The sequence below is a fragment of the Myxine glutinosa genome, chromosome 5, assembly GCF_964187855.1.
Source record: "Myxine glutinosa chromosome 5, kmMyxGlut1.1, whole genome shotgun sequence".
Classification (NCBI taxonomy): Eukaryota; Metazoa; Chordata; class Myxini; order Myxiniformes; family Myxinidae; genus Myxine; species Myxine glutinosa.
Genome location: NC_136265.1, coordinates 61,931,589 through 61,945,845, shown reverse-complemented (window position 1 = coordinate 61,945,845; position 14,257 = coordinate 61,931,589). Strand labels below are relative to the sequence as shown.

General features: G+C 45.5%; 1 protein-coding gene across 1 annotated transcript in view; it reads right to left on the bottom strand.

Annotated features, from left to right (window-relative positions):
* Positions 1-3,847: 3,847 nt before the first annotated feature.
* LOC144892283 (regulating synaptic membrane exocytosis protein 1-like) overlaps positions 3,848-14,257 on the bottom strand; it is a 34,054-nt gene continuing 23,644 nt past the window's right edge. The window contains exons 3-4 of the mRNA XM_078778119.1: positions 13,800-14,107; positions 3,848-4,176 (exon numbers count right to left, since the gene is read on the bottom strand). Of these exons, the coding sequence (XP_078634245.1) occupies positions 3,852-4,176; positions 13,800-14,107 (633 nt within the window). The 3' untranslated portion in view covers positions 3,848-3,851. The remainder of the gene's footprint in view (positions 4,177-13,799; positions 14,108-14,257) is intronic.

Here is a 14,257-nt window from a genome sequence, read left to right as displayed (position 1 = left end):
CTTGCATGAGCATGTCCTTTAAAATTGTTTGTGTTTTTTTCACAATTGTTTGTAAAATATTTTTGTACTTGCTGGTTTCGTTTAAATATCCTTTGCTCCTTTTTTGTGTAGTAATGATCCTTATGCAAATGTTTCTTTAAACTGGTTCCTCTGTTTACAACTACTTTGTGAAAAGTTTTTTTAATACTTTTATAATAAAAAAAGTCAAAAGTCTGTCTGTCTGTCTGTCTGTCTGTCTCTCTCTCTCTCTCTCTCTCTCTCTCTCTCTCTCTCTCTCTCTCTCTCCCTCTCTCTCTCTCTCTCTCTTCCCCCCCCCCTCCCTCCCTCTCCCCTCCCTCTCCCTCTCCATTATTGTTGGCTGACTGCAACTCATTACAACACACTCGTAGACGTAGACACACACACACTATGGAAATCATGAATCACTCTGTACTTCAAACTCTCGATGAATTACGTATTCGCAATTCATGGGATTTTGATTCTTGATGCAAATAAGGAAGTGCATGGAAATCGTGCTGCATCATCAAAAAATAAAATACACACGCATCTCTTCGAGTTTTTACCAAGTGATCAAAAAATAACTGGCAGAATGCAAATGTAGAAAAAAAGCACTTCCGTCAGCCTCATGAAATATTAACGGAAGAAAGAATCCATAAATCAAACTCCACTCTCCGCACCATATCAAATCTCGTGCTCTGGAATCCAGGATTAGTTCGTGCATTCTGTCATAATACTCTACCAGGAAACTCCATCTTGTGGAGAAAATATTTTGACACAAAGCTTATTTAAACTTATTTATCACAAATAAATCTCGGCTATCATGAATTATTGAAATATTTTTCGTGGAAAACAAACCAAATTTGTTGACGAGTTCATATTTACCAGTTGGCAGTTAGCTCGTTTCCCCCCGCGGCTTTCTCGGCTTCCCAAGCCAAAATGGAAGACATAACTAGGAATTGTATCTGACGCTCATGAAGATATTATTAAGAATGCCAACGAATCTCAGGACAGGTTCCACCTGTCGCTGGTTTTTTGGAATATTTCCTCACATCCCTTTTATTTGTTTTGCAAGGTTGTTCTTATACTGCTCAGGTTGCTCCAATGACATGACTGCCATGAGATCGATTATCTCCAGAATCCAGGTTCTTCTGGTTTACGTTTTCAGAACGGCCAGGTTCTTCAGGTTGCTCACTTTGCGGCTCGTTGCTTTGATGCATTTACAGCAAAGCCATTGGGTGCTGACACCTCAATTAACAATACCGTCCCTTTTTCTTATATCATCTTTGGATTTGATATTCCATTTTTATTTCCTCCTTCATATGTATCTGACTGCAATGCCTTGTTTTCAATGTTCATTGGAGATGCAATGGTCAGGTCATATGTGAGTGTCATGTCATTGTATGTTCAGTGTTCATATGTGAGTGTCATGTGTGTTCAGTGTTCATATGCGAGTTTCAGGTCATGTGTTCAATGTCCAATGTTCATATGTGAGTGTCATGTGTGTTCAGTGTTCATATGTGAGTGTCATGTCATCGTGTGTTCAGTGTTGACATGTGAGTGTCATGTAGTCATTTGACAATGTTTATACATGACAAGGCATGTGTTCAATGTTCATATCTGTGTCATGTCATTGTGTGTTCAGTGTTGACATGTGTGTCATGTCATCATGTGTTGTGTTCACATGTGAGTGTCATGTCATCATGTGTTGTGTTCACATGCGAGTGTCATGTTGTCATGTGACAATGTTTATATATACGTATATATATACACTACCGGTCAGAAGTTTTAGAACACCTCAATTTTTCCAATTTTTATTGAAATTTACGCAGTTAAATGTCCAGTGAATACCTGAAATGGTATAAAGGTAGGCAGTAAACTGCTCGAGGTTTAAAAAAGAGTTTAGGTAAGTAAAAACAGGAAAATAATGTAAATTGCACAGTTATATTGTAAAAAAAAAAAAAACCGCCTTCTTCAGGGAACAAGTAATGGGTTAACAACGTACAGCTGTTCTGCAGCAATGTAAGTAAATTAAGCCTTGAAAGTTGATGCAAACAATTCCTACAGGTGTCCCAACCTCTGCTGATCACTTGATTACAAACCCCCTGTCTGTATAAAAGCAGTATTGGAACAGACTGTCATTACACCCTCTGAAGCATTATTTGGACAATATTGCACTGCAGGAAGTAGTATATTGGAAACTGGAGGAAACTTTGACAGGAAGAGGTCTGGCAGACCCAAAGCCACAACAGAATCAGAAGACAAGTTTCTGAGAGTCAACAGCTTGCGTGACAGGCGGTTCACAGGACAACAGCTTCAAGCACAGCTTAACACTGGTCGAAGTAAGCAAGTCTTAGTTTCAACTGTGAAGAAAAGACTTCGAGCTGCAGGTTTGACAGGTCGAGTGGCAGTAAGAAAGCCATTGCAAAGATGGCAAAATAAGAAAAAGAGGCTTGCCTGGGCCATGAAGCACCGCCAGTGGACCACTGAAGACTGGAAGAAGGTCTTATGGACCGATGAATCAAAATTTGAAATCTTTGGTTCATCACGCAGGGTTTTTGTACGCCGTCGAGTAGGCGAAAGGATGGTTCCTCAGTGTGTGACACCAACTGTCAAACATGGAGGAGGAAGCGTGATGGTCTGGGGCTCTTTTGCCTGATCCAGAGTCGGCGACTTGCACAGAGTGACTGCCACCCTGAACCAAAAGGGCTAGCACAGCATTTTGCAGCGCCATGCAATACCCTCCGGTATATGCCTAGTTGGTCAGGGGTTCATTCTACAGCAAGATAATGACCCTAAACACACCTCCAGGCGATGTCAAAACTACCTTCGAGGAAAAGAACAAGACGGTAGGCTTCAAATCATGGAATGGCCAGCACAGTCTCCAGACTTAAACCCAATCGAGCTGGTTTGGATGAACTTGACAGAAGCGTGAAAGCAAAGCAACCGACAAGTGCAACACATTTGTGGGAACTTCTGCAACAGTGTTGGGAAGAACTTCCCGAACAATATTTGATTTCCATTGTAGAAAGAATGCCACGAGTGTGTTCGACGGTTATACCTGCAAAAGGCTACTTTGCCGAGTCAAAAATTTGAATTAAATTTTGTTAAACAAAATGATTCTATGATTTCTTTTTTTATCTCCAATTGTTTATTTGTTCTTTGCTTAATTTCAGAGTACATCGAGACATTAAACTGCATAAATTTCAATAAAAACTGGAAAAATTGAGGTGTTCTAAAACTTTTGACCGGTAGTGTATATATATATATATATATATATATATATATATATATATATATATATAGAGTCATGTTGTGTGCTCAATGTTCATATGTGAGTGTCCTGTCGTCATGTGTTCAGTGTTCATACGTGAGCATCATGTCATCGCTTTAAATTGTTTTATCAGTGTTGTTCTTCCACTCACGCCTTCCAGACTGGCTGAATATTGAGATTTCTGCGCAATTGAAAATAAATTACTCTGCACACGCATATTGCTGTTGTAAAAATTCTGATTTTGATTCAAATCAAAATTGCTGTTTTGTGGAGACCTGGGACAGGACAAAAGCCCAGATCATTTTATTGTTTTTTGCCCCAAACCCGATTATTATGCGGAGTGATGTTAATTATTGTCACAATCACGTTATTATGCGACAGCATTTACCAACACGTATGTTGTAATGTTTATTGAGTCACGTGACAAGTTTATCAGAATTATACGGTGAAAGTGATTATGATTCAGCATTCGTTAATATTTATTGTGACATTTGTTTTGTCATGTGATATGGTGTTCACGTCTTGTAACGGATTTGTGTGTTTATTTATTCAACGCGTGTGCACATTCACATCGTATCAATTACATTCTGTGTGTTTGTTTCAAATGCAATATTCCCCGTCGTTCCGCGTACGCTTTGCATGTCTGATGCTTTGTTGTGTGACCTTTTTGTACGTGTGCGTTTGTGTCTGCAGCATTAGGAGTAATTATTACTCCGTGCAAATGCAACAGTGGGACGCACAAACACAGACCAAGCTCACCCTGCCGCCCAGCATGAGGACGACTTGACGCCGGGGCCTTTTCTTGAGCCGGTCCCGGATAACGGCCTGATGGTCCAACTTCACGTCTCTGCTGCCGAGAGCGCTGCAGCCGCAGCTCCAAATCGCCCGACGATGCCGGGCGTCTCCTAAAGGAAAAAAGAGAGGGGAATCCTAAGGCTGGAAAGTGCAAACACAGTCAAGGCTTTTCATGCTCCAAAATCAAATGCTCCAAAATCAAGTGCTCAATGTCCAAAATCAATGGAAAATCAAGTACTCCAAAAAAAAAAAGCAGCTCCAAATCGCCCGATGATGCCGGGCGTCTCCGAAAGGAAAAGAGAGGGGAATCCTAAGGCTGAAAATTGCAAATACAGTGAAGGCTTTTCATGCTCCAAAATCAAATGCTCCAAAATCAAGTGCTCAATGTCCAAAATCACAGCAAAATCAAGTGCTCCAAAAAAAAAAAGCAGCTCCAAATCGCCCGACGATGCCGGGCGTCTCCTAAAGGAAAAAGAAAGAGGAATCCCAAGGCTGGAAACTGCAAATACAGTGAAGGTTTTTCATGCTCCAAAATCAAATGCTCCAAAATGCTCCAAAATCAATTGCTCAATGTCCAAAATCAAAGCAAAATCAAGTGCTCAAAAAAAAAAAGCAGCTCCAAATCGCCCGATGATGCCGGGCGTCTCCTAAAGGAAAAGAGAGGGGAATCCTAAGGCTGGAAACTGCAAATACAGTGAAGGCTTTTCATGCTCCAAAATCAAATGCTCCAAAATGCTCCAAAAATGCTCCAAAATCAATTGCTCAATGTCCAAAATCAAAATCAATGCAAAATCAAGTACTCCAAAAAAAAAAAAGCAGCTCCAAATCGCCCGACGATGCCGGGCGTCTCCTAAAGGAAAAGAGAGGGGAATCCTAAGGCTGGAAACTGCAAATACAGTGAAGGCTTTTCATGCTCCAAAATCAAATGCTCCAAAATCAATTGCTCAATGTCCAAAATCAAAGCAAAATCAAGTGCTCAAAAAAAAAAGCAGCTCCAAATCGCCCGATGATGCCGGGCGTCTCCTAAAGGAAAAAGAGAGGGGAATCCTAAGGCTGGAAAGTGAAAATACAGTGAAGGCCTTTCATGCTCCAAAAAATGCTCCAAAATCAAGTGCTCAATGTCCAAAATCAAAATCAATGTGCTCCAAAAATCAAATGTGCTCCAAAAAATCAAATCAATCAATGCAAAATCAAGTGCTCCAAAAGAAAAGTAGCTCCAAATCGCCCGACGATGCCGGGCGTCTCCTAAAGGAAAAAGAGAGGGGAATCCCAAGGCTGGAAACTGCAAATACAGTAAAGGTTTTTCATGCTCCAAAAAATGCTCCAAAATCAAGTGCTAAATGTCCAAAATCAAAATCAATGCAAAATCAAGTGCTCCAAAAAAAAAGCAGCTCCAAATCGCCTGACAATGCCGGGTGTCTCCCAAAGGAAAAAGAAAGGGGAGTCCCAAGGCTGGAAACTGCAAATACAGTGGTTTTTCATTATCCAAAATCAAGTGCTCCAAAATCAAATGCTCAATGTCCAAAATCAAAATCAATGCAAAATCAAGTGCTCCAAAAAAAAAAAAAAAAAAGGCAGCTCAAAATCGCCGGATGATGCTGGGCATCTCCTGAAGGAAAAAGTGAGGGGAATCCTAAGGCTGGAATCTGCAAATACAGTGAAGGCTTTTCATGACAAAGGAATTAACCATTGTCGTATGAAAGAGGACATCAGCCGCACATCCACTGTAAATGTAAGAAATCACAGAGTCCGCTAAACTACCGCCAAACTTGTGCAGCTTCATCTTCGATACCACTGTGGACAATATCAGAATGAGGTGATCGCCATCCCTGAAGAATGGCAACAGTCTCATGGATGGCAGTGCAACTATTTGGGCACCACAGGAAGGTCTCACCCTCGGTCACAAACAGCATTACCACAAATGACAAAGGGCATCCATCACTTGCTGGACCTTACACAACACCTGTTTGTGCCACAGGCAAGAAAGAGACGGTGATCATTCACAAAGAAAACCTTCCCCAACTCCTATACCAAGTTTTCTCAACAAGTCTTCAAATCCCTAACTCCCAATTTTTTTTTTTTAGTCTCGCCCTGTAGGGGTTTGCCAGACTATTACAATGCCTGTCTGTCTGGCTGTGTGTGTCCGTGTCGATATATTTTTGCTTTAAAAATGTTTTTCTCTGCAACCGTTTGTCCGATCGATGCAAAACTTTAAACATAGGAGGGACTCTTTTTATTGCCAAACTATGACTATTTTATTGATAGCTATGACGTTACATGTCACATGGTATGGCAGCCATATTGGATTAAAGGGAAAAAAATTGGACATTTGAACGTTGGCATATGTAATCAACTCCCCATGGGGTATATGGCTTGATAACAATGACGTCATCGGTGCAGTGGTGTTCCAACCATAATTGGTTGAATTTAAATCTTTATCCAAACAAATCTGAAACTTAATATATATCTACTTCATGAACCGATGTGAGGGAAGAATTAAATTCATGACGTTCATAACCCCTGCCAAGAAACTATGCGACACAGACATAACATAGGGTGCATGGATGATATGGGAATACAAACCATAATATCAATGGGTCATAACAATAGCTTGTTCAGTTAATGATGGTTCTTTTGTTCAGAATGAAGGTGTGAGGCCAGACTGAGTTCTAGTTTCACTATCCAATTGTTTTGCAAAGAAAAAAAAATCTTAAATAAACAAACCTTCACTCGATGTACATGATATTCAAAAAATAAACAAAATGATTGGATACATTGGTGTTGATATATTGAAATTGCTTTCCATTGGGCAATTTAACCCGGTGTGTCACTGTACACAAGTCACATGGGTTTGTGTCTGCATCCGATAATGTTTAATCAAATCTGGCTCCTCACTTTACACCAGCTCACTCTTTACACCAACTCCCCCACCCCCTGCCTGCCCCAACTCCTCCCCCAGCACCTCCCCTGCCTGCCCCAACTCCTCCCCTGCCTGCCCCAACTCCTCCTCCGCCTGCCCCAACTCCTCCTCCTCCCCTGCCTGCCCCAACTCCTCCTCCTCCCCTGCCTGCCCCAACTCCTCCTCCTCCCCTGCCTGCCCCAACTCCTCCTCCTCCCCTGCCTGCCCCAACTCCTCCTCCTCCCCTGCCTGCCCCAACTCCTCCTCCTCCCCTGCCTGCCCCAACTCCTCCTCCTCCCCTGAGGAGTTACCTGCGCGGGGTAATTACCGGGTACGCGTCAAGTTGCCGTGGGTTCGTGCACGGAACCAAGCGTCCGGCACAGTTCGCCTCAACGTCTACAAGGACGCGTATGGGTCGCACCTTGGGCCTCGCGTGCTTTGCGAGCCGCGCTTTGCTTTGCCCGCTTTGCTTTGCAAGGAGGTGTGCGCTGCAGCGGCTGTTCCCGGTACGCGACGTGCACGTTTGGAGCACGTCAGCCAGGGGTTCGTTCAACCGCCCATGTGCGGAGAAGTCGACCTTCACCTTGATCTGGAGGGGCCCAGAGACATTGTGAGGGACAGTGACCATTGAGGGGTCGTGAGTGGGGAAAGGGGGGAAATATACGAGATGGCCATCTTAGTAATATTGCGGATTGATTGTTGATTGTTGTTGATGAATTGAGAATATATTATTAATTAATCCGGATCCTTGGTGTGGGGTTGCTTATTGACCTGAATTGTTTGTGTCTTTCATATTGATTGCATTACGAACGCGTATAAATCAGAGATCTTTCTGGCGGGGTCCTCCCACGGTCCGGGGGTCACCAAGACCAGGTAGTTACCGGGAGGACCACGTAACAGAATTGGGGGCTCGTCCAATTGAATTCCGGGATCTAAAATTGTATAACATAATAAAATAAAAATTTGTATTAATTAAAATTTATTAATTAATTATTAATTGGTAAATTTTTGAGAAATTGTGGTAAAGTCTTGGGTGAAGGTTAACAGGGGTTAACGATAGTCACCATGGCGTTTGTTGCACAGAACTTTGCGGTAACACCTAGTGAGGCACAGTTCCGAGCGTTACTAAAAGCGGCCCTCTTGAAATTGGCCAAACATTTTAACTTGGAGGTCCGAACTAATTTGAGGAAGGCAGAGTTGCAGACCACGGTGATACAATCTATGGTGGGATTAAGAACATGGGACGAGTTAGCCTGGCAGTGGCTACCCGAAGAACCAGAAGACGTTGAGCTCCGGAAACTGGAGTTGCAATTACGGAGCCAGGAACGGATCAAAGAAGAGGAAAGGAAAGCAGAAGAGAGGAGAGAAGAGAAACAAGCAGAGGAAAGGAGAGTGGAACGAGAACTCCAGGAAAGGTTAAAAGAAGAAGAAAGGAAAGCGGAAAAGGAAAGAGCAGAAGAGGAAAGGAAAGCAGAAGAGAGGAGAGAAGAGAAACAAGCAGAGGAAAGGAGAGTGGAACGAGAACTCCAGGAAAGGTTAAAAGAAGAAGAAAGGAAAGCAGAAAAGGAAAGAGCAGAAGAAGAAAGGAAAGCAGAAAAGGAAAGAGCAGAAGAAGAAAGGAAAGCAGAAAAGGAAAGATCAGAAGAGGAAAGGAAAGCAGAAAAGGAAAGAGCAGAAGAAGAAAGGAAAGCAGAAAAGGAAAGAGCAGAAGAAGAAAGGAAAGCAGAAGAGAGGAGAGAAGAGAAACAAGCAGAGGAAAGGAGAGTGGAATGAGAACTCCAGGAAAGGTTAGAAGGGAGAAAAGCAGAGGAGAGGAGAGCTGCAAGGGACCTCGAAGCAGAGGAGAGAAAAGCGGAAAGGGAATTAAAGGAACATGACATGGAGCTTCAGCAAGAAATTAAATTCAAGGAGTTGGAGTTCATGAGAGAACGGGGAGAGGTACCACCCTTGCTGACTGGGCCGACACCTAGCCAGAACACCTGGAATGTGGGCAGACATGTGAGGCTGGTTCCACCTTTCAGTGAAAAGGAAGTCACTCAATTTTTTGCACACTTTGAGAAAGTGGCTCGACAGTTAAACTGGCCGGAGGAGGCCTGGACCATACTAGTGCAAAGTGTGCTGGTGGGTAAAGCTCAAGAGATTTATTCGGCGCTACCAATGGACCAATGTGCAGATTATGAGGTATTGAAGAAGCACATCCTCAAAGCCTATGAGTTGGTTCCTGAAGCTTACCGGCAAAAATTCAGGAATGTCAGGAAGAGGGAGAGTGAGACCCATGTGGAGTTTGCCAGAGTGAAAGAAAACATGTTTGATCGGTGGTGTGAGTCAAAAGGAGTCGGGAACGACTTCGAAGCATTGCGTGAGTTGATCCTGGTGGAGGAATTTCAACAGTGTGTCCACGAGGACATCAAAGTGTACCTGCAGGAAAAGAAAGTACTGAAGTTGTGGGACGCAGCCACCATGGCAGATGATTATGCCTTAACACACCGGATAGGGGTCCACGAACCTAACTCCTCGTCTAGATTTCTGCAGGGGAGTTGTGGAACAGCAGGTGCGCAGAACGACAATACATGGCGGCGGCCTCGAGATGATTATGGGGACAACGCTGATACCCGAACTGTTCGAAATCAGAGGGCGACGGGCCCAGGACAAACTTATTTTTCGGGGGGCCCGAGGCAGACCACGAGTTTTTCCTCCGGACCTACTTGCGCTTTTTGCAAGAAACCTGGACACTTGATGTCCAGTTGTTACCTCATGAAAAGGGAAAACCCAGAGCGGAGTCCGACTATTACAACTCCGAATGCGATGGCAAGCGTAAGAAATTGCCCACAGAAGAGTTACCAACCATTTATTTATGAGGGGTTGGTCTCCCTCGAGGGAGACTTGACTAACCCAAGACCTGTTAGGGTATTGAGGGACACAGGAGCCCATCAATCCTTAATGCTTGAAGGAATTTTGCCATTGTCAAAGAGTACCGCAACTGGTGATAGGGTTCGGTTACAAGGGATCGGTGGCTGTGTTAGTGCCCCACTTCATGTTATCCATTTGGAATCCGATTTGGTGTCAGGACCGGTCACCGTCGGTTTACAAGCCACGCTTCCTGTAGAGGGAGTATCTGTGATTATCGGGAATGATTTGGCCGGGGGGCCAATTTATGGTAACCCGAGGGTGGGTAAAGAGCACCGCAGGGGAAATAACACCACCCCAGCTCGGGATGGCGACAAAAGTGCCAAGTTATTTGTAGGGGGACTGAACTTCAACACAGAGGAAGAAGTTCTGACCTCTGTCTTCAACAGATATGGGCCGCTGGTGGAAGTGCGGGTGGTAAAAGACAGGGAAACGCAACGGTCAAGAGGGTTCGGCTTTGTCACGTTTGCAAGCACAAAAGACACCAGGGAGGCAGAGAAGAATTGGAATGGTAAGGATTTGGAGGGTCGGACCATAACAGTAGGGAAGGCATTTCGTAGGCGTCGAGAGGTCTACAGAAGAGGACCACTTGGCGGTAGTTTTGGTGTTGGCAGCAGCCGATATTACTATGGAGGCTCCCAGAGTTACGGCATCTCCCGAAAGAATGATTGGCAGAGGACTGGCCGAGAAGGAGACCGCCAGTCAGGTGACTGATGGGACAAGGGGTCCCACCGTAACTGTTAGGAGTCCGGAGAAGTTGAAGCCCTCTATATACGGCGGAGCCGCCGAGCCTGGGCTCCTACACGGGCTAACCGTGAACGCCACGTTCTTAAAAGGCGTCCCGGTAGGGAACGTTCCTGCACGGACTAACCGTGAACTCCACGTTCTTAAAGGCGTCCATGTAATGAACTTTCCTCCCCGGACTAACCGTGAACCCCACATTCCTTAAGGCGTCCATGTAGTGAGTACTCAGCTGGGCCTCCATCCAAGAGCAACTAGAAGTGGTTGACGCTTGGTCTAGAGGGAATTACCTTGGAATCTCTGGGGGGTTTTGGTGAAAGTTTGTTGCTTTATTTTTGAGATGCGATAATTGTGCCCGGGGGCAACTGATGATTTGGGGTATCGGGTTGTTTTATCAAAGTTGGCCGGCCCAGAAAGTTTTCGCGGGGTTCAAACTTTCTTTCTTGAAGGGGGGGAGTGTTACGGATCCCGGATTTAGGTGAATTACTATTCATGTCATTGCTTATTAATGTTTATTCTATTGAAGGTTGTTGTGGTTAAATGGTTAGAGAGGCTCCGGATAACAGGAGACCGGAAACAGGATAGTGAACCGGAAGAAGAAAAACAAGACACGAGGTCCAGGAGAAGCGGCTATCTTGTTCTTCCTCGCCCAGCGGATGCGAGCGGTGTCGATATGGAGCAGCGTGGGGAACGCTGCGTTTGAAAGCCCGTCTGGCGAGAGGAGTTACCTGCGCGGGGTAATTACCGGGTACGCGTCAAGTTGCCGTGGGTTCGTGCACGGAACCAAGCGTCCGGCACAGTTCGCCTCAACGTCTACAAGGACGCGTACGGTTCTCACCTTGGGCCTCGCGTGCTTTGCGAGCCACGCTTTGCTTTGCCCGCTTTGCTTTGCAAGGAGGTGTGCGCTGCAGCGGCTGTTCCCGGTACACGACGTGCACGTTTAGAGCACGTCAGCCAGGGGTTCGTTCAACCGCCCGTGTGCGGAGAAGTCGACCTTCACCTTGGTCTGGAGGGGCCCAGAGACATTGTGAGGGACAGTGACCATTGAGGGGTCGTGAGTGGGGAAAGGGGGGAAATATACGAGATGGCCATCTTAGTAATATTGCGGATTGATTGTTGATTGTTGTTGATGAATTGAGAATATATTATTAATTAATCCGGATCCTTGGTGTGGGGTTGCTTATTGACCTGAATTGTTTGTGTCTTTCATATTGTTGCGGATATGGGATTTGCATCCATCCATATCCGCTTGTAAATATTCCCCTATTTCCTCAATACTTCCCCACTATCCCCAATCCCCCATTCCCTAGTCCCATTTTCTGCAAACAACACTCTGTAGACCCGACCTCCCCCTATTTCCCCCATTAAATGTCGCACCCAGGTTCACCGCATCTCATGTAAGACAACTATAGGACATCTTGCTAGTTATTCTTAGTCTATGTCAGTTAAGGACTCGTTTCCATTAATTCTGACTCTTCGTTGCACCAGAATGTGATTGTATGGCACCGTTAGGAAGTTTCGGACCTCCCAATACCTCCCCGCAGCTCTTCCTCACGGTTCAGCAACAACAACAACAACAGCAGCAGCGGCGGGCGCGGGGAGTGCGCGTCCTCACTCCGGCTTGGTTGGTAGGGGGTGTTGGGAGGGCACCAGGCCTTTCCAATGAGCCGCCATCGAACATGTGCTCGACGGGGTTACCAAATAGGGGCTCCCTGTCAGCTCCTCGTCAAGGGCAGAGCCCGGTAACCCCCACACCCAATAGAAGCGGCGGACCGGTCCCATCTGGGGCGGAGCCAACCAGCCGAGGGCGTGTCACTCCCCGCTGAGCATGCGCAGGAAGAGGGAGGTGACGTCAGATGCGCGCTGAGCTTGGAGAAAGAAAGACGCCACCTCCGAGTGCTGTGAGGCCTCCCTGCATCTCTTGGACCGTGCTTGATCCTGTCCCCGAGCCAAGGTGCACCTTGTGCTATCGAACTACCTGTCCTTCCCTGCCATCAATCCCTGTGTAAGTCAGCCTTGTCCCGTTTGTCTGTGGTCTGTCTGGGATAAAATAAGATTGTATTTAAGTGCCTATCTCTTCTGTGTCTTTACCTCACTACCTTGTAATCTACCCCTTTTCTCCCCCACTGTAATTATATCCTCCTCCGGAGGTCTTGAGAACTGTACCCCTTGCGTCGTTTCATCTATCCCAGTCGTTGTGTCCTTTCCATCATTGATTTAGCATAGCGCGATTTGGTCAACGTTTGGGTGGAATCGGGGTCTAGTCGGGGAATAACTGTTAGGTCGCGGTAATACACCACCGCTCGGTCGAAATAACATCTAACCGCGATCCGTAACAATATTGATTGCATTACGAACGCGTATAAATCAGAGATCTTTCTGGCGGGGTCCTCCCACGGTCCGGGGGTCACCAAGACCAGGTAGTTACCGGGAGGACCACGTAACACTCATCAGACTAAGCGTTGTCACTGTCAAATTATGACGTCATAATTATGGCACCAACAACATCATCGTTACCAACACCTATTCCCCATATGGAGTTATTTACAATGAGCCATGTTTCAATTTTTCCCAAGCATCGGTTTGGAGATATAGAGGTGCAAAGTTTTTTTTGTTTTTTTTTCCAAAATGGCGCCAATACCACGTGACCTGTGACATCATAATATTCACTAAAATATTCTACAGGAGGAGGCCCTCCTATGGTGAAAATTTGATGTCAATGGGACCAACGGTTGCCGAGAAAATGAATTTTTAAAATGCAGACATGCAAGTACGTACGACGCACCCGAATGCTTCACCCTGAATTTTGCTTCGCGAGCGCATGGTAATAAGGTTTCAATCGGTACTATTAAAATCCCCACTTTAGCCAGGTAGCATCACCGGACACTTCCACCAAATTTCGTGTTTTTGGGAAAGTTGAGCTGTAGACACCGAACAATGCCTTGATCTCGTCTACCCCCGTTAATTAACCTCACATCCACTTTTTTTTTGGAAATGCCAACTTTTTTCTTTCCTGGAAGTTCCAGCAGTGTCCATGTGTTTTATAATTTCCCACTATAATTTCCCATTTTTATAATTTCCAGCAGTGTCCACATTTTCACGCACATAAGCATATAAATAAAGATGACTACACCTGTTCACTCTGACATCTAGTGCCAACGCAGCTTTCGGTTTCATGTTTCTCACCTCTCCCCCGGAGGTTCGCTGCGGGCTCTCTGGCTGCCCATCTGTCCCCTTCCCCCGAGCGCGTTCGCCGCCGGACGCTCAGGCTGTCGAGCCCTGGACACTCCTGGGCCTCCGATCCTGGGTCTGTCATTTCCCAGAGGACTCTGAGAGAGGGAGCGGGCACGGCCAGTCGCGGTGTCGCTGAGCGCGCCATCCGAGGGGGCCGAAGCCGGGCCCAGAGACTGAGGACCCGAACCCGCAGGATACCAGGCTCCGGATTTTATTAAGATTTCTTGTTGCTTGCGACAGAGGTTACACACCCACATGATCTGAAAGGAATCGACCAAAGGAGGAAAAGAAAGGCAGTGATTCCATTTTTAAGATATTCCCTTGCAAGTCATTTACTTAAAGAGTGGAATCTAACACCTGATGTGCACAGCATTTGAGCCAGTCATGGAAAACACACAGATGACACAGGT